Raw genomic sequence first — 19,739 nt, 5'->3', positions numbered from 1 at the left:
TCTCTCTCTCTCTCTCTCTCTCTCTCTCTCTCTCTGTTTATATATGCATATGTATGTATATGAATGTTTATCTGAACTGTGTCTCTAACTGTACCCACAGCAAGTGCTATGCTATCATGTTCATTGGTGATTCCCAAACACATGTGCGCAAACAAAGCAATAGAAAAATACAGATGGTGAGAAGGATATACTCTCACAGGCACTCACACACACACACCTTGCACACTTATTAATTTAATGTTTTGAAACTTGGTCTGATATTTGTAACGTGAGACACTAGTTAACTATCTCTTTCCCCTTCTTTGAGTGTGTGTGTGCACATGCGTGCATGTATGTGCATGCACATGCGTGCATGTATGTGCATGCACATGCATGTGTGTGCATGCTTGCATGTGTGTGCATGCGTGCATGTGAGTGTGTGTGTGTGCATGTGTAGATATGTATTTCTATAGATACATGCAGGTGTGACTATGTGGATATACAGTTTTCTTTGTTACCATATGGTTTTCAGTTCTGTCTCACTGCATAGCACCTTGAGCAAGTATCTTCTGCTGTAGTCTCAGGTTGACCAATACCTTGTAAGTAGAAGCAATAGACAGAAACTATATGGAAGCCCATCTTGTGTGTGTGTGTGTGTGTGTGCATGTGAATATCTCCATCCAGCATCTTCACATGAAACTATTTGAACACAAACTGTGACATTAAATTGTTATTTCTCTGTTGACAAATTGTCATGCAGCCCTGCAATTTCAAATATGAAGTGGAATAAACTATTTGAAAATAAGACAAAGTTTAGGGACAGGAAGAGCATTCATCTGTAAAATACCTGTTATAAATGCTTGTCTAACCCATACAAGCATTGAGAAAAACATACATTTTCTAGCCCCTCTCCCATCATTTAGCGTTTTCCTTTTCAGCTTCATGACTTCTAACATCTAACCAGTATTGCAATACTCACCAAGATAAAGAAAAATACTAGAATTGTATGACCAGTTGCTGCCCCAATAAGCAGCAATCAGAATTTTAATGTCATTTTATCTGCTAAAGCACAGGTTAGCAGTAGAAGGCCTCATCACAGTTTCCTCCATTTTGTTCTATCCTTTCCATCCTCACTCACCATCCTTTTTTTCTCATTTCCTTTTCTATCATCTTTAGCCATGCTTTTCTTGGTCTTCCCCTTCCTTTACTTCAGTCACATTCCTTTTCATCACTCTTTTCAGTCACATTCATCTTTAGCACATGACACAGCCACCTTATCCCATTTCTCATCACAACATCCTTCATTGACTTTATTTCTATCATTGTTTGTTTTCCTATCTCTCAACAATACTTCTCTTATCCACTAAACCATTGTCGTTTCTGTTCTTTCCAGCCTTCTTTGCTGCTTTATTTTCATTATTTATGTCTCACTCCTATAAATTGTAGCACCGTTCACACATACATATACACCTTTATCTTTAGTTTCAGCAACATTCTCTTCCTCATCAGTTCCTGAACCATCTTAAATTTGCATCTCACTCTGTCCACCACTACTTAGTCCAATCCACCTTCTCTTTTCAACATATCTCCTAGGTAACAAAACATTTTCACACCTTCCATTTTCTTGCTGTTTCCAAGATCTAGCTCAGCATTCCTTCCATTTCCACCTCCTTCCATACACACCTCATACATAAATTAGCTACCAGATTAATTAATGACATAAAAGAGAAAAACAACTAGAGTTGCTATAATATGTCAAAACTAATTTTATCATGGACCCAAGTCAAAAGAGAGAAATGGCAACAAAAGGATGAAATGTAGAAAGCTCTCTTCCGCTCCTTCTCTTCCTCTCCCTCTTTTATGGGAGCTTTTACAGCAGACTGAAACTGTTGTAAGATAAGTGACTTTTTGTCACTATAATGAAACAAATTTATTTTTAAATTCCACAGACTAAGATTCTGAATGACCGTAAAGTCTCATGAGTAGGTGTTATCACCATGTTCAACATCTAACCTCCAAATTGTAAAAAAGTATCAATATATGATAAAGTGATAAGATGGAAGTTGAAGCACCTTGGAAACTGCAAAACCAACACAAAAAACATATATGAAGACAAAAGGATAGAACAGATGAGGAATTTTTTTTTTTTAAACAGTGTGCGCATTAATGTAAAAAAAAAACGTCTAAAAGACTGGTATCATTTTTGATTCAGAAATAGAGAAAAATACATTAATTTACACTTATGAAACAGGATATTGGACAATGAAACTGAAGGAGCCTTTAAGCGGGTTGGGAACTGATGCACTGCATAAATTTAGTAAACAGTTTTCAGCGAAGGTGTTGAAAAAATATAATAGAGAAGGCAGAAGTGGTTGAAACTTGAAAAGAATTATATTAAAATTATTGTATATAGATAAACTATTAACAAGAACCACTATATCCAATTTTCAATGAAATATTATGAGGGGAAGTCAAAAATTATCTGCACTTTCACCATAACATATCTTTGTTATTGTCACACTGCATTCTGCGCATGTGTGCTTATAGTTGGTACTATTGTGGTCACGTGGTCAAAGTTTGAGCCGGATCATGTAATTTTTCTTTCTGATTTTAGTGTAAGCATGGACACTCCACTAGCAATGTGCACCAAAGTAGAACAAAGAGCAGTTATCTGATTTCTGTGGTTGAAAGGTGTGTCATGTGCTGAAATTCATCAGAGGTTTTTAGCACAATATGGGGATAGTGCACTACCAAGTAGAAGTGTGCATGAGTAGATTGAGAAGTTTAAAAGTGGCCGGACAAGCATGACACATGAAGAGGGAGCAGGACACCCATCAACCTCCACCACTGTTGAGAAGGTTCAGTAAGCTCTAGAGATGGCAATGGTGAATCTGTTCACCATTACCATTGCTTGGATCACTGCTCTTTGTTCTTCTTTGGTGCACATTGCTAGTGGAGTGACCATGCTTACACTGTAAAGCCAGAAATTAAAATGGCACAATCAATATCAAACTTCGATCACGTGAGCACAACAATACCGACTATAAGCATGCATGCACAGAAAGCAGTGTGACAATAATAAAGATATGTTATGGCAAAAGTGCAGATAATTTTCCCCTTGTAATATTTATGAAGTCGTTGTCGTTATTGCTCTAACTAAGCTGCATCTTGTCCATTTGTATACTTTGGACTATATCATTTAAAGTAATGTTTTTTTATTAAGATTGTGAAGTGTGAATTTAACAGTTATTTCTAGCAGGTGAGAGTGACTGCGCATAACACTTTTATTAAAGGTTGCATGTCATGCCACTCAACCTGATGGTCAAGGTCAGTACTATTTAACATGGCTAACAGTTCAGTGTTGGGTTTAGGGTTATGCAATTGAATAAGACATTCGGAGATAAAGAACTTCATATGACTATGGCTTTATTTGGACACATACTTTACTGTTGGACATAATTACTAGATTTGAACAAATACTTATCAGATTCATTGTCCCACACAACTTTCTAGTTATCATGTTTAATGTTACTACTTGGTAAAGCGGCAAGCTGGAAAAATCATTAGTACACCAGGCAAAATAATTAGCAGCATATCCCCATATTGTGCTAAAAACCTCCGATGAATTTCAGCACATGACACACCTTTCAACCACAGAAATCAGATAACTGCTCTTTGTTCTACTTTGGTGCACATTGCTAGTGGAGTGTCCATGCTTACACTAAAATCAGAAAGAAAAATTACATGATCCGGCTCAAACTTTGACCACGTGACCACAATAGACCTTTACAGTCTGAATTCAAATTCCACTGAGGTCAACTGTGCCTTTCAGCTTTTCAGGGTTGATAAAATAAGTACAAGGTGAGGACTGGGGTCAATGTAATCAACTTACCCCCACCTCCAAAACTTGAGCTAAATTTTGAAACCAATACTACAACATGGTAACACTATTAAACATGACAACCAGAAAGTACTTGGTAAATAAGTGAGTTGGTTCATGTGTATATATGAATGATGGTCAGTAAACATCATATCTACCTTTTCTTCTTGATTTTTTATTTATTTAGAAATTTTTTGTAGGGATTTCATCATCATCATCATCATCATTTAACGTCCATTTTCCATGTTAGCATGGGTTGGACAGTTTGACTGGGTACAGCAAGCCAGGAGGCCGCACCAGGCTCCAATCTGATCTGGCAATGTTTCTATAGCTAGATGCCCTTCCTAACACCAACCACCCCAAGAGTGTAGTGGGTGCTTTTTACATGCCACACTGGCTTTACAGTGTAAGCATGGCCACTCCACTAATCTTCAAGATTATGATTTTGTATAAAAAAAATTCACGATTTCACATTTTTTTTTTTTTTTACAATCATTTCCTCTTTCCATATAACTCTAACCTTAAACTCTATATCGTAACTCTTAACCCTCACACTAGATATCTAACCCTAAACCCAAATTTTTCCCATGCTTAAAAAATATCAAAATTGGAAAAGTTATGGTTGGTTCTGTATTCTGAAATGAAGAGTGTGAAGGTCGGCTAAAAATTTCTGAAAACAAAAGGAAATTTTAAAGTCTGTTATTTTTTCAGAATCATAAAGAAACTTTCCCTAAAAGAATAGAAAATAAAAATGTTAGACATGTGGGGTTCATATTACACATTTCTGTTAATAGGCTGTGTTTAGTGCATGATTAATATATATGAAATATATTTTTTCCCAGGGTCCTATGAAAGTAAAGATATTTACTTGAGTTGTTTCAAGGCCCAAAAATGAAAGTGTTTTCCTTCCAAATGAAACTATTTAAAGAACAAAATGTAAACAGTGAGCAATAGCATGTCAGGGGTATGGGACAGTTTTGGCATAGCTGCTTTGGTGTTACTTATTTGGCATCACTGATTCAACACTAACTTATTTCACATAAGATCTTTGATTGTTTCTCATGTTCTCTCCTCCCCTTTCTCTCTTTCTTTCGGTTTATGTATGTGTGAGCATATTTGTTCATATGTATGATGAGAGTAAAAGTGCTTATGTCAATCACATTCAATTAATAAATTGTAATCTCTCTCTCTCTCTCTCTCTCTCTCTCTCTCTCTCTCTCTCCCTCTCTCTATGTATTTATTTCTATGTGTATATATTTGCCATCAACACCAAAATGTACTGTCGCCAAACCAGATTTAATGTCCAGTCAGCCAAGCCAAATGATCAGTGTCCAAACTGCTGCACTCAGTCGTCTCATTTCTGAGTGCCAGCAAGGCGTCATAAAGCAACCAATGTGATACTGTCCTTATTGAAGGAGCCACCAAATATTTTAATTAAATTCTTAATTAACACAAGCAAAACATGGCTATTAACTACTCAGACATATCGAATGTTAGTAGAAGAGAGTTAGAATGATCGATAGTTAATGCATAATGAACAATTACTTTTCTGTAAAATCATGGCATTCTTCATCATTTTTGGCTTTATTCTAGTTGTGAGGATTTAAAGGTCAGTGAAAGCTTACACCAGGCAGATGGATGCATATAGAGGTATAACAAAAGAGTATGTTGCAAGTAATTATCATTGCAAACACAGGTTTTCCAAAGAAAATCTCTTGTGCAAGTCACCAAGCTCATATATTATTGGATGTATGATATGGCAAGCATTGAAATAAGAGCCCTTAAAGATGCTTTCACTTTTTGACCTGAAAAACACCTACTTCTAACAGGGTTATACTTTCAATTTCATGGGATCCTAGAAATGAGGAAGCACTGACATTTCTAAGTCATTACAAATTATAAGCAAAAGCAATTACTTATTTGAAAATGTTCAGACGAAAAGGAAAACATGAAATATATATATCTGAATGTGTGTGTGTGTGTGTGCACGTGTGTATGTATGCACGTGTGTGTGTGTGCGTGTGTGTGTGTGCATGTGCCAGTCTGTCTATGTATGTATGTATGTATGTATGAATGTTCTGTCTCAAAAAACAGAATGCAGATTAAATTATGTGATTTCTCTCTTTCTCTATCAATATATATGCATATATATTATGAACAAGTGTGTGTGAGTGCCTTGGCACATTTTGGAGTTGTCTCTCTTTTATGAATGGCTGGAAATTATTGCATTTGTAAAATAATCAGCAACATATTTCAGTTTTCAGGATTCTAGGGCACAGAAATGGACTGGGAGTTATTTTAGGCAAATGGCTTGTGTTTGAGAGTACACTAATCGAAACATTCTAATGCTACAATAGATTACTTTCACTAAAATCATGACATGCACAAACAGAAAAACGGAATTTCAGTATTATATAAATTCTTACCCACATACATATATATGACTGTGAATAATTCTACAACATAGTTTTCAGAATTGTTGAAGTTGTTTCCTTACAGCTCTGGCCACTGTTCTTTATACAAACTTCTACTTAAATGGTTGTGGAACTATTTTGGTGAAACAAATTGAAACGCATTATATAACTCCACTGAGTTGTCCAATGAAATATAGTTAAGTTTGAACTAGCTTTCATTTGTCTGTTCATCTTTCTCATGTTATTTTCTGATTTAAATTTTTCTTCTTCTAATTGTCTTTCATTTCTTATTCTTCTGACATCCTCACTGCCTCAGTTATTATCATTTCCAGTTACCACTTTTTAACGCTTTCTTTTCAGGTGAGAATTATGGTGACAAGGGATCAACAAGTTGCAGTAAGTCTCATATAAGCCTGGAGACCCTTTTTCGCAATGCTACAGTTCAACAAAATACATTTGATTTGAAAGCTACAAGTGTACCTTCAAGGAATGCACACATTCATAGGTTTGGACATTATTTAGTAAGAAATTTGTTGTCTAGTGAAGATTTGTTGTCTAGTGAAGATTTCTTGTAAAATTTCCAAACTGAAAATTTCCAATACTTCACTCAGTATTGAAATAAACTATCAATGACCATAGTTACATGGCTGAAATGTATAAAAGTATTAGAGAATATAAGAATATTTAATACAGGTTAAATTCCAAGCTATTCAGCAGTTGTGCCAAACTTATACCAGCATAGAAAAACATTCCTGAAATGACAATGATGATGATGTGACTGTCAACTAATAATTGAGCTGAAATCAATGTAAGCACATTCTTTGTGGATACAGTATGACTGTAGAGTCTGTATCACATTGATATTTGTTGATGTCTTTGTTGCAAATGTCACTTGTGAAAGGTATGGCTCCAAGATTATCCTCAGTATTTCTTGTTTCTAATATTAGCAGTTATAGCTTGGAACGAAAGAGATGTTATTTGGCAATAGGTCATTGTTAATTTAACTGTAAGAAGTTTAGAGTGTGACATTCAGGCCAGTTATATGAACAACTGCATTACCAAATTACAATGTGCCACACAGCAAATGTGTTACCAAATTACAATACATCACACAACTCCATCAACAACACATCTCTCATATTTGAAGCCAACTCTCTACAGCTCTAACACAATAGGTCATTACATAAAAATGTACAATATAAGAAGAGAGGGGTTTCAACCACATTCATAAAACAACATAATTTTCTTACATTTACGTTTGTGTTTTTGCAAAACTCTTGATAATTTTCATTAAATTTACACCACCTGTATAAGGAGGCTGTATCTAGTTGCTAGACCTGTTAGAAATAGCATCCAATTTTCCCTCAAATCACACTATATTTCTTTTGAAAGGGAAGAACTTTGAATAATGTAATCCAAGAGTTTCTGAGTATATGATGACATGGTGACTACTAGAACATCTTTGATGATGTTTCTCAGATGAAGGTTGATTAGGAGCTAAAATACTGACAGTTAAATATATGCTGTATGTATTCTGAAAATCTCACCAAAATTTAACTACCCACCAAGGTTCTGTTCAAACTCATAAGCACATACTATTCAAACACTTAAATTGCTAGTCTATTATAGCATGTCTCATTCCAAATCAGTCAAATCATCATAGCAAACATTAGTGTTCTTAGTTCGTTATGGTTTTCCAAAATTTCCAAAATATGCATCCTAATCAAAACAATCATCAAATAATGCTTATGTTACACAATAATGCTAATGTTACACTAACAACTCCATTCATATATTTTCACAAGACTTGGTACTCTCATGAGTTAATCTAGTAACTAAATTTCTCTCTCAGTCTCTCTCAGGTTGTTTTCTGTTTTTTAATAAAGGTACGTTACGTTTTAAATCTTTGAACAAAATGTCTTGCTACTCTAAAGATATGATGACCATGTTTAAAAATACTGATCAAATGTTTTGTTGGATAGACTACCTCTTCACTATAGGCACAATCAAGCAGTACTGACCAGAAACATCTGATACAAGCAAGATTAATCAAATCCACAATGTAAAGAAAAACTTGATGACAGTCAAACAGTATCAAAATAATCTACAATCAAATAAAGTACTACAAAGGCAAACATCAGACATAAAATTATCTGAACTTAAACTACCCAAACAATCACAATAGACATTACTTGGGCCTACAAATCATGTCTATGTAACATCATACTTACACAGCATGGACTACATATGTACAACCAGACACACTCATTATATGTACAACTTTTACTTGACACTTGCCATTTTTTCAGTTGTTCACAACTAGCTATCCATCCACCCCACCTCACACACACACACACACACATGCACATGCACGCGCGCGCGCGCACACACACACACACATGCGCGCGCACACACACACACACACACACACACACTTATATTGCATGACTGGAGTCTTTCTGGACATCACCAAGACCCGTAGTTGATATTACCAGCTGAGAGCAGGTAGTAAGAGGCTAGGAAGATGTGGAGACCAGAAGTAAATTAGTGAAGGCTGGTAAAAATTGGAAATTCCTCTTTTTTTTGTTGTTGGGCTACTTTTTACCTGAAAAACATTCCATAACAAGCCTTTTTTGAAGAAACAATTTCCTTGGAAACATATTCATAGAAAAATTCATTTGTAACTAATTTTACATGTAAACATTCTTGTAGGAAAATTCTATCAATTCATTTGGAAAGTTTCTCAAGAAAATTACAAACGCTTTCTATATTTCTTTCTTGTTTCATTTTTTATCTTTATTCTTAAATTCAAATTCCAGTGTGCGGTTGTTTGCTTTGTACATAAGGAAGTAGTTTATTGCTATTCAAACCAAATTTCCCAAGTCTAATTTTTTTTCACCTGAAATGAAGATTATTGTTGATTTACTCAATTCAGTGTTATTATTAGTATCTATCGAACCAGATGCTGGTGAGACCTCAAACTAGATAGCATAAAGCATTGAGCTTATTTTTTTCTTTTAGGAAGGGCATCCAGCTGTAGAAACTCTGCCAAATTAGATTGGAGCCTGGTGTTGCCATCCGGTTTCACCAGTCCTCAGTCAAATCGTCCAACCCATGCTAGCATGGAAAGCGGACGTTAAACGATGATGATGATGATGATGATGATATTCCAAAGAGTAGGTTTGCAGTACCCATGACTTTTGCAGGCCTTCCCATGCTAGCAGGATCGATGTGAATGATACTCAACCTAAACATCTGTTAAGAAAGTATAAAAATGGACAGGAACTGGGGTAGGGTTTGATTTAAATAAAATACTGGCAGCTGAATAAATTCTAGTAAAAGCTTAAACTGTGGTTTTAAAAAAAGTGTGAAGTTTTAGGTCTATTACCTACTACCTCTATTACACCCTCAATAGTCTAAATATTAGATTTTAATCTGCTTTTATTACTGCTAGGGAAACCAAAGAAGGATAAATTTCCAACTTTTGGTGACTTATAAACAAAAGAACATTCAAGCTCCATCATCATCTGCTGGCATGAGTCGGATGGTTTGACAGGAACTGGCCAGCTAGAGAGCTACCCAGGTTCCACTTATTTATTTTGGCATGGTTTCTACAGCTGGATGCCCTTCCTAACATCAACTATTTCACAAAGTGTACTGGATACTTTTTACATGGTACCAGCATGGGCACTTTTATGTGAAACTGGTACAGATGCTTTTTTCCGAAAAGAAAAGAAGTGCATCTTTAAGTGTACTGCTTTATAAGTTTAAAAGTGCACCCTTTAAATTTAGTCTGCAATAGGCTAGCACTCTATCCAGGGGAACAATACCATAGAAATTTCAATAAGTTCCTGCTCAGCAGTCCTAAAATCCTTTTTTTATTTTATTCATTAAATTTTAGAATAGATGAAATCTTAGGTAACATGATTTTACTAATTATTGTATGTTTCTGTTTTGCCTTATTTCAGGTCAAATATGTTACTAGAATCAGACCCTGCTACTTCTCAACTACCAACTATTTTGAAACAGTTCGGTTCTTCTGTCACAATGGTTGAAGATATTGAAAAACAACCACAGCACCATGGTAAATGTGAAAATACTACATCCCCATCTACATTGATGTTAAAACAGTTATCTCCATCCCTGGTTACAGCATCATCACACAATGGTTTTAATCTCTTGAAAAGCTCTCAAAATTACCATGAATTTGACAACATTTCCAGAAAAACATCTTCCAAAGGAACTAGTGCAATCTCCATTAACAAAGGTGTTAACTTACTTGACCCAGTAAGTTTTTCATCAACTACTTCCCTAACAACTTCTGGACAGATTTTCAATTTTCCTCAGTCACCAAAAATAGGGTTTGAGAACTCCTATTCCAATTCTACAGAATGTTTGCGTGATTCATCAAACTTTGAACCATTTTCATCATCTCAGTCGAGTTATGCATTTCATGGTATCAACCATTTCAATGGCCCTGATTTTACTTCAAGTCTCCTCACAATTGGATTGGACAGTTCCATTGGAAGCAAACCAATGAAATCTCCCGTCTTGGCTAAATCTTGCACACAAGAACTGTTAACACCTGCAGATCTGGAATCAGTCTCATTGCCAAATAGCTTTGGAGTAAGTGTTATTTATAACTGACTGTTAACAATGTGGTGAGGAAATTCGTTTTTTCTGTTCAGCATTTGACAGAATTTTATTCATAAACATTTTAAAATACTTACTTAACCTTGATAAAACATCTGTAAATTTCTTCCCTTTCTTTTCATTCAAATGAAATGTCAGATTTTTCCTCATGGCATACAGACTCACCCAAACTCATGAATTTCATTAATAATAAATAGTTATATTGCTCTTGTTGTTGTTAGGCAACTCCACTGTAACCTAGATGAGCTCTCCTTAAGTAGAATTATAGCAAAGATTAGCTGATTGAATGCTTAACCAGCAACACTAAGTTCATACAATATACCTTGTGGCTGGTATATATATATATATATATATATATATATATATATATATATATAGAAAGAGAGAGAGAGAGAGAGAGAGAGAGATTCCACTTTTTATTATATTGGTCTCTATACTTTTTAAGCCATTAGAACTGATAATTCCATTGTTTACTCTTCAGATAAGTTCTGACTTTGTCCTAAGACAGAAGAATTAGTTTTGGTATATGAGATAAATGACATCTGATCTGGTAATTCCAGCATATTCTTTTTCTTAGACAATATCATGGTGCTGATCTGAAGTTGCTAGTTATGGTGAGAGCTAGATAGAGGTAGTTAAATGGAAGAAGAGCTAGAAAATAGATCTGGTCTAGTGAAGGTGTTAGAATTAGCAACCAGATATTCCTCAAATTACATCCTATCATCTTAAAAAAAGAGAAGGGAACATGAATTGATTATTATAGGCTTAGATATGGTTAAGAAATAAAAACAGATGAGATGGTCACGGCTGGAATACCCTTGATCAGGTAAAGATCAAACGATAACACATGAAAATTGGCCATGGTGATTCTTACTCTGTGCACATATAATGATTTCAGTATAATTTGTTTCCAGTTCAAACCACCTTTCCTACTTTCTCTATTGTGTCCTTTGCAGAAAATTTTCCAAAGTTTACCAAATTTATGCAGCCTATTAGTTTCCAACCCCTTTTAAAGGTGGCTGCTGTTTCATTATTCAATATCTAATTCCATAATGTGTACACCTGCATTAACAAGTGTAAATTAATGTCTTTTTCTCTATTTCAGTAAAATTTATTGGATCAACAATAATACCAGTTTTTTTTTCTTTTCTTTTTTTTATTTGATATTACTCCGTTTGTTCCAATTATTTTGTTCTATTTCTTTTTTTTTTTTTGTTGATTTTCCTAATTCCATGATTGTATCTTCCTCCACACTTCATCTATTGATACTTCTTAGCTTTCAGCATCATTTTGTCAACATCAGCATCATTTTGTCTGTCCATGATGTTATACCAACATTTTTGTTCTAGTATTTTACAAACTAACTCATAGTGATATTCTAATATGTGGATTTTCTTTATTTCCCTTGTGTTTGTGTTTTGTAGACTTATAAATACCATTATATATCTAAAAGCTCATGAAAAACATGTCAATGGTCAATAGTAACCAGTATAACAATAACAACAACAGTAATAATAATAGTTTTATTTTTCACAAAAACAAAAAAATTAGAGACAATATATAAACAGGCTGCAAAAACAGTGAAGGTTTTACAACAAAGGAAAACAAAAAGAACACATATTGAAAAGAAACAAAGGAAATATATAAATGTAAAAATATGTCATATATATGCTTGGAAATTACAAAAGAGGATTGTGATTGGAAGCATTAACCATAGCAGGCTTGCTGCTTTCATTCACCTTTCATCAATTTTACTGAGGGGCAGCATTTCACCCTTCACTCTCACCTTCCTCTTCAAGTGGTCTTGTACATTTACACCGATGGTTTTCAACCAAGGTCCATGTAAGATTTTGTTGTTAGAGTTTATGTGTAATAAACTGGTTATACTCCAACAATACACAGAATATTTTAACTATTGTTTTATACAATTCCTAATATTTAATTATAAAAATATAATAGGATTTTTTTAAGCATCAAATGGCTATGAGGGTCTGCCTGAGGAAAATAGAAATCAAAGGGGTCCATAGGTAAAAAAACGATTGGGAACCACTAATCTACACAAGTCCAGTTAATGACACTTCCATGTCTGTAAAGTTTATAATTATAATGGTTTCTGATTTTGACACAAGGCTAGTAATTTTGATGGGAGGGGTTAATCAATACCATTAGCCCCTATAATTGACTGATGCTTTTTTTTTATTGAACCCCAAAAGGATGAAAGATAAAGTTGACCTTGGTAGGATCTGAACTTAGAATGTAAAGGCTCAAAACAAATGCCTCAATGCATTTCTTTTGATGCTTTAACAATAATACCAGTTTGTAACCTTCATAATTGTTCCTAATTTAGTTCAAGGCCACCGATTTTCAGGGAAGGGGTTAAGTTGGTACAATTGATTCTTGTACTTGACTGGTACTATATTTTATCAACCCTAAAAGGATAAAAGGTAAAGTTGACTTCTGCAGGATTTGAACTCAGAACGTAAAGAGCCACAGCTAAATACTGCAAAGCATTTTGTCCAGTGCTCTAATGATCCTGTCACTCTACTATGTATATATTTAAAGGAACAAATACATTCCCTAAAATCTTTCTGAATTAGGTTAAGATACACAATGAATAATACTTTATTTATGTTGATAATTTCACTGTTGATGATACATTAAATTATTTTATTATTTATGTGATAATAGCAATCCAGCCCTATGAGTATTATTTATGGTGCACTAAGTACTGGTTTGTACTAAAATATGATATATTTCAGCTATGAGAAACTAAACTAAAAAAAAATGTATCATACCCACATTACTTGTCATATTTTAGGGTGAAATTTGTCTATAGACCTGAGCTATTTATCAACAAACATTCTTTTACATGTAAATAGCTTTTGTCTTAGACCTAATAAAATCATCATTAGATAAGCAGCCAAATAATGACGCTTTTTTTTCTTGCTGCTTTTTTAGTCCATCTCTTCCACTCTTCCTCAACATACCAATAATAACCTTCTCTCACCAATGGCTTTTGTCTTACAACAAACTAAAGCAAAATCAGTTTCAAGTTCATCCAGTAATTCTCCAGGTAAATTTTCTCGTCCTTTCCTTTACCTTTGTATGTCTGCTTCTTCTTTCTGCAGCCCACTAGCCTTTGCTTATTATTTCTAGTTTCTGTAGCATCACGGAGATGAGAAGGAAAATGTCCCTCTTTGAAAGATGGTGAATTCATTACAGATAACTTTACTTGCAGGAGGATTTGAATGCAACACTGCAAACTAATAAGTCACCTGTCATTGCTGTTGCTTACAACAGTAAGCTATACCACCCTACTGTATCTACTTAGACGTAAATAAACTTGACTGTTTTGGTCACAGACACAATGCGGTACTACTATAACAATATGAAGTGCCATTCTTTTAGTCGGGTGCCTGATACTCTTTCAACTGTTGTCTACTTTCCCCCACCTACTTCAGTTCCGACAGTTGCTTTAATATGACATACAAGTTAACATATATACCACATGGCAAAGAAACAGATGATCCACTGACATCAAATCTCTGCATTATATATAATCTTCATGGTGTTTAGCTTTTTCTGATCTAGGTCTACTGAGTATAAGATATTGATTTTGGTTGTCATCAGTCTACCTATCAAGCACTCACACATGTGTTGGCTGAAACAAAATAGCAGCCAAATAGATATGATACTGGTACACCAGTTCTAAGATATTCATTTCAAGCCCACAAGAAATTTTGTTGTGTATTTAGGCTGCTACATGCCTCACTTCACCTTGCTCTTAAGAAGTAGTACCAACTAGATTATCAAGGAATGCTAGCTGACACTAATCAGTGTGTTGACTTCTTTCATCTTTCACACACATATACATATATTCAAAGCTCTTCTCTAATCCTAGGAAGTCACACATTAATCTAACACACACACACACACCCTCTTGTAATACAACATACATTTATATACACCCCACATACATCAATGTAGTTTGATAAACTTCAAAACAGTCTTTCTTAACAAATTTTTATATTCTATCTCAACACAGACACACACACATTTTTCTAATCTAATATACACCTATATTGTGTTCTTCTAAATACACCTTCACTATTTACTAATTATTTTACTCTCTACTCTGATATTTTCTTTCATTAGTGTTTACCAAGATTGTCAGTGATCATCACTGTTTAACTGAAATGCCATCTTTCTCTAGAGAACAACTACAAGAGACAATGATAAATTTATTAAAGGTATGGAGGTCCTTACTATGCTGCTTATAAGCATCAAATTTTCTTCATGATATAGTTTATTTCGTAAAGAGCAACAATACGATTGAAGGAGATCTTTTACACATTTCCTAAAATTCAATAACTTATCTTTTCTTATGGCTTAGTCAAAGATAAAAGGACAATGGCCGTAACCACTGCCGGGTCTCCAAAACTAGTGGGGAAAAGGGAATAGAACCCATGACTTGTCAGATATGGTTCATGTTGGACTTCTGCACAGTTTCCACAAATTTCTCTCTCAAAGCTTGGAGTTGAACCTGGAACTACATGAATGTGATGTGAACTTCTTAACCACATAACCTTGCCTGTGAAAATGTAAAAAACAATTATGCAATATACACTTGTTAAGAGAGCATGACATTTTCATTCCTTCCTCCTATCAATATTGATTTTTTTTTATATGTAGATACAAAGCCAATTGTATTGTACTTATTGGCAAGGCACATTACATTAATTCCTTCAGTGCTTGTTGTTATTTTTGTATTTTTACCATTTTAGATGAAATTTTCTATGCTAACATGGAATTTTGACATTTACATATTGTTGAAGCAATTGCTTTTATAGCTGGTTGCTTTCTATCACTAGCCACTCAACTGTGGAGTAAGAGTAGAACATGTTAATCAGGTATACTGAAATGCCCAGAGCAATGCATTTTACTTAATGGCACAACATGTAAGCTAGTAGTCATTGAAAACAATACTACAACATGGCAACATTTGGCTGACTGGCTGAAATTAGCAAAAAAAAATTTTGTACTTTAACCTCACAGATATTGTACTTTTCATTTGCTCAGAAGAAAATAGTCATCATTCTCTACTTCATGATAGAAAGCCATGCCTGTATTTAAAGAAAAATATATTTAGTTGTTTATATGTAGATTTCAGAATCAATTCTACTCTTTCTGGAATGGGAAAAGGGAAAATAATATTAAATCATTAAAGGAAATAAAATATGAATTAGTTTAGTTTTGTTTTTTGTTGTTTTTTTTTAATTGCAAATTAATTATTCTTTTCTTTTCTTTTCATAGAATGACTCTGGCTTTCTAAACAAAATCCACCAAGCCTATCTTCTAAGTCTGAAAGCTGAATTATCAAACCCATGAACATGAGATCCTTATGCAATTCAATAAAAGTCTTTGAAGTTGCTAATTTCCTTTTAATAGTGATAATGCTGATAATCTTTGTGATAAACTTCTCTTGGTAATGACAATATAAATGAAGAATTTTTGTTGCTATAAGAAACCTCAAAGTAATAATATTCTGTTAATATAGCTAATTATCTTTTGATAGTTACAAAGTTGCAGTGATATTTTTTCAGAGATAATCTTACATTGATTATCACCTGGTGATCACAATGATAATGCAGTGATATTCTGTTCATAATAGAAATAATCTCATAGCAATACTCTTTCAGCTAATAGTGATATGTTTTTATATAATATTCTCTCATTAGAGATAATTTTATATCGATAATCTTCTACAGAGAGTTCAAATCGAACAGTGAACATTTACGATAGAAGTTCTTTCCAGCTTATTTACTATCACACTACTCCTCCAGGATACCTATCAAACACCTTATTCTGAATCTATATACTAGAATCAAAACATAACTGAAAGTTCCCTTTATAGTCACTTAATTGAAAGAGGAACACTGGTCGTTAGCTTTATTTCCAGTTGTTTTATTTATTCATTTATTGCATTAGCTATGTTTATTTATGAGATGATGTAAAGGGTAGTGGAGTGAGAATATCCTACAGATGTATTATTTATTAAAGACTATTATCTCTTGCTATATTTCTGTTGTGATAAACTAATTGTTCCAAGGGATTCATAACACACTCTGTGTGTGTGTGTGTGTGTGTACTTTTTTACTAATCTTTTTCCTACATAGATATAAAACTACATGTTTCACACTATTTTACTGCTTTTACTATTAAACTTTCTGTGACTGCAGAAATTTTAGTAGCATTGTTGATGTCAGCATCACTATTCACCCAGGGTCAATATAATAAAGTACCAATATAAAACTGGGTTCAATATAACAGCTGTGTCATCTCCCCACAAAATATGTGGCCTTGTGCCTATGTCAGTAGTCATCATCATTATTATTATTAAAAAAACATTAATCTGCCATCAGGGTACCAAACAAAAACAGCACAATTGAATGTAATATGATTGCATTTTTTTTCCTACAGTCTATCGTCATGACTATGACTGTTCATGGCTTAGTCATGACTAAGCTTTCTATCGACATATACCTTTTTGTGGAGTGGCAGTCTTATTGTTGTGCTCCTGTCATTAACTGTTGTTGGGTCTTTCGCAAGTTGTAGAGAGATGGAGATCCTCATTGCAAGACCAACACCAGCTGCCCTCCATTCTTCCTTCATCCTACTCCAGAAGCATGTGTAAGTGATCTACTATGCTGTCATATCCCAATAATCATGTTTTACACAAAGCTACAATGTCAGTGTTGTATCTACCTAATTATTTTGCTGTTAGAGCAGTCTGATGCGCAAGTTCTTTAGATCTTGTTTTATCTAGCATTCCATTTGGTGATATTAATTTTTTCCTGCATCCTATGTTACTGTACACTGGCTGCTGGAGCAGGACCTTGTTTACTTGGGCAATGTCTGAGCCAGTATGGGAATCTTTTACCTTTGTCATTTACCACAGAACTTCTTTCAAAATCATGAAGTGAAACTTGTTTTTGCAATTGGTTAGTATCACCCTCTTTGTACAATACTAATGTTGTCCAGTGGGCAAGGACAGGCCAAGACATGCTGGCTTCCATGTCATATTGCAGCTGCTGTGAAGGCATTACTGGTTAGGGTATTCAGCTCACGATCATAAGGGTATATGTTTGATTCCTGGCAGCATGTTGTGTCTTTGGGTAAGACACTTTATTTCATGTTGCACCAGTCCACTCAACTGACAAAAATGAGTTGTACCTGTATTTCAAAGGGCCTGCCTTATCCCATTCTGTGTCATGCTGAATGTTCCTAAGAACTTCATTAAGGGTATGCATGTCTGTAGAGTTCTCAGCCACTTGCATGTTAATTTCTGTTGTTCAAATCAGATGGAACACTCATCATTGTAACCAATGAAGTGTCAGTTTTGTGTTGTGATTATATATAAAATTATATAAATACATAATCTATTTATAAAGATACATATATATATATATATATATATATATATATATATATATATATATATATATATATCAGATCTATTTGTGTGTGCATGTAATATAGATATATAATATAAATGATGCACAGACACACATATAAAATAGATTAATAAATGTCACCACTACCAAAAATAATGAAAAATGTCATGTTGAGAAGGCCTGGCTGTTTGCTAATGGAGTTCCACACAGCTATGCCTGTATATATATGCATGCATGTGTATATATTGTGTGTGTATGTACATATTTGTATGTAGGCATATGTATGTGTCAATAGGTGTACACACTTATATATAATGCCAGTAGCCCAACTTGTGCCAGCATGGAATAAGGCCATTAAATTATGAAGATGATATATGTATGTATGCATCGTCATCATCATCATCCAACATCTGTCGTTCACGCTGGCATGGATTGGATGGTTTGACTGGGGCTGGCAAGCTGGAAGGCTGCACCAGGCTCCAGTCTGATTTGGCACGATTTCTATGGTTGGATGCCCTTCTTAACACCAACCACTCCAAGAGTGTAATGGGTGCTTTTACGTGCCACTGGCACAGGTGCCATTTGCGTGACACCAGAATTTGCCATGACTGCAATTTTGCTCGGCTTGATGGGTCTTCTTCTCAAGCACAACATAATACCAAAGGTCTCGCTCGTTGCTTCTGTGAGGCCCAACACTCAAAAGGTACTTTTTACATACCACTGGCATAGATGCCAGTTACATGACACCAGCATCAGCCATGACTACAAATTCACTTGGCTTGACAGGTCTTCTCAAGCACAACATATTGTCAAAGGTATCGGTCACCAGTCATTGCCTCTGTGAGGCCCAAAGTTCGAAGATCATACTTCAGCATCTTGTTCCATGTCTTCCTGGAGCTACCTCTACCACAGGTTCTCTCCACAGTCAGAGATTGGCACTTCTTTACACAGCTGTCCTCATCCATGATCATACCAGTGCCTTTCTTGCACACTGCATCTGATGCCTCTTATGCCTAACTTTTCTCTCAAGATGCTGACACTCTGTCAAACATGCACACTGACATTGCACATCCAGTGAAGCATACTAGCTTCATTTCTTTCAAGCCTACACATGTCCTCGGCTGTCACAGCCCATTTTTCACTGCCACGTAGCATAGTTGTTCATGCACAGGCATCATACAATCTGCCTTTCACTCTGAGAGAGAGGCCCTTTGTTGCCAGTAGAGGTAGGAACTCTCTGAACTTTGCCCAGCCTTTTCTTATCCTCACAACTATACTCTCAGAGCATCTACCTCCACTACTAACTTGGTCACCTAGATAACAGAAGCTATCTACTACCTCTACCTTACCCCCCCCCCC

At 34.9% G+C, this 19,739-nt stretch overlaps 1 protein-coding gene across 1 annotated transcript in view; it reads left to right on the top strand.

Moving 5' to 3' along the window:
- LOC128246996 (uncharacterized) overlaps positions 1-16,999 on the top strand; it is a 19,967-nt gene extending 2,968 nt beyond the window's left edge. Inside the window, exons 2-6 of the mRNA XM_052966796.1 lie at positions 6,634-6,778; positions 10,242-10,899; positions 13,885-13,999; positions 15,082-15,176; positions 16,240-16,999. Coding sequence (XP_052822756.1) covers positions 6,634-6,778; positions 10,242-10,899; positions 13,885-13,999; positions 15,082-15,176; positions 16,240-16,314 — 1,088 coding nt within the window. The 3' untranslated portion in view covers positions 16,315-16,999. The remainder of the gene's footprint in view (positions 1-6,633; positions 6,779-10,241; positions 10,900-13,884; positions 14,000-15,081; positions 15,177-16,239) is intronic.
- The last annotated feature ends 2,740 nt before the right edge of the window (positions 17,000-19,739 follow it).

This window comes from Octopus bimaculoides, chromosome 3, assembly GCF_001194135.2.
Source record: "Octopus bimaculoides isolate UCB-OBI-ISO-001 chromosome 3, ASM119413v2, whole genome shotgun sequence".
In the NCBI taxonomy this organism is placed as follows: Eukaryota; Metazoa; Mollusca; class Cephalopoda; order Octopoda; family Octopodidae; genus Octopus; species Octopus bimaculoides.
Note: the sequence above shows the minus strand (reverse complement) of the source record. Positions and strands in the feature narration are given on the sequence as shown.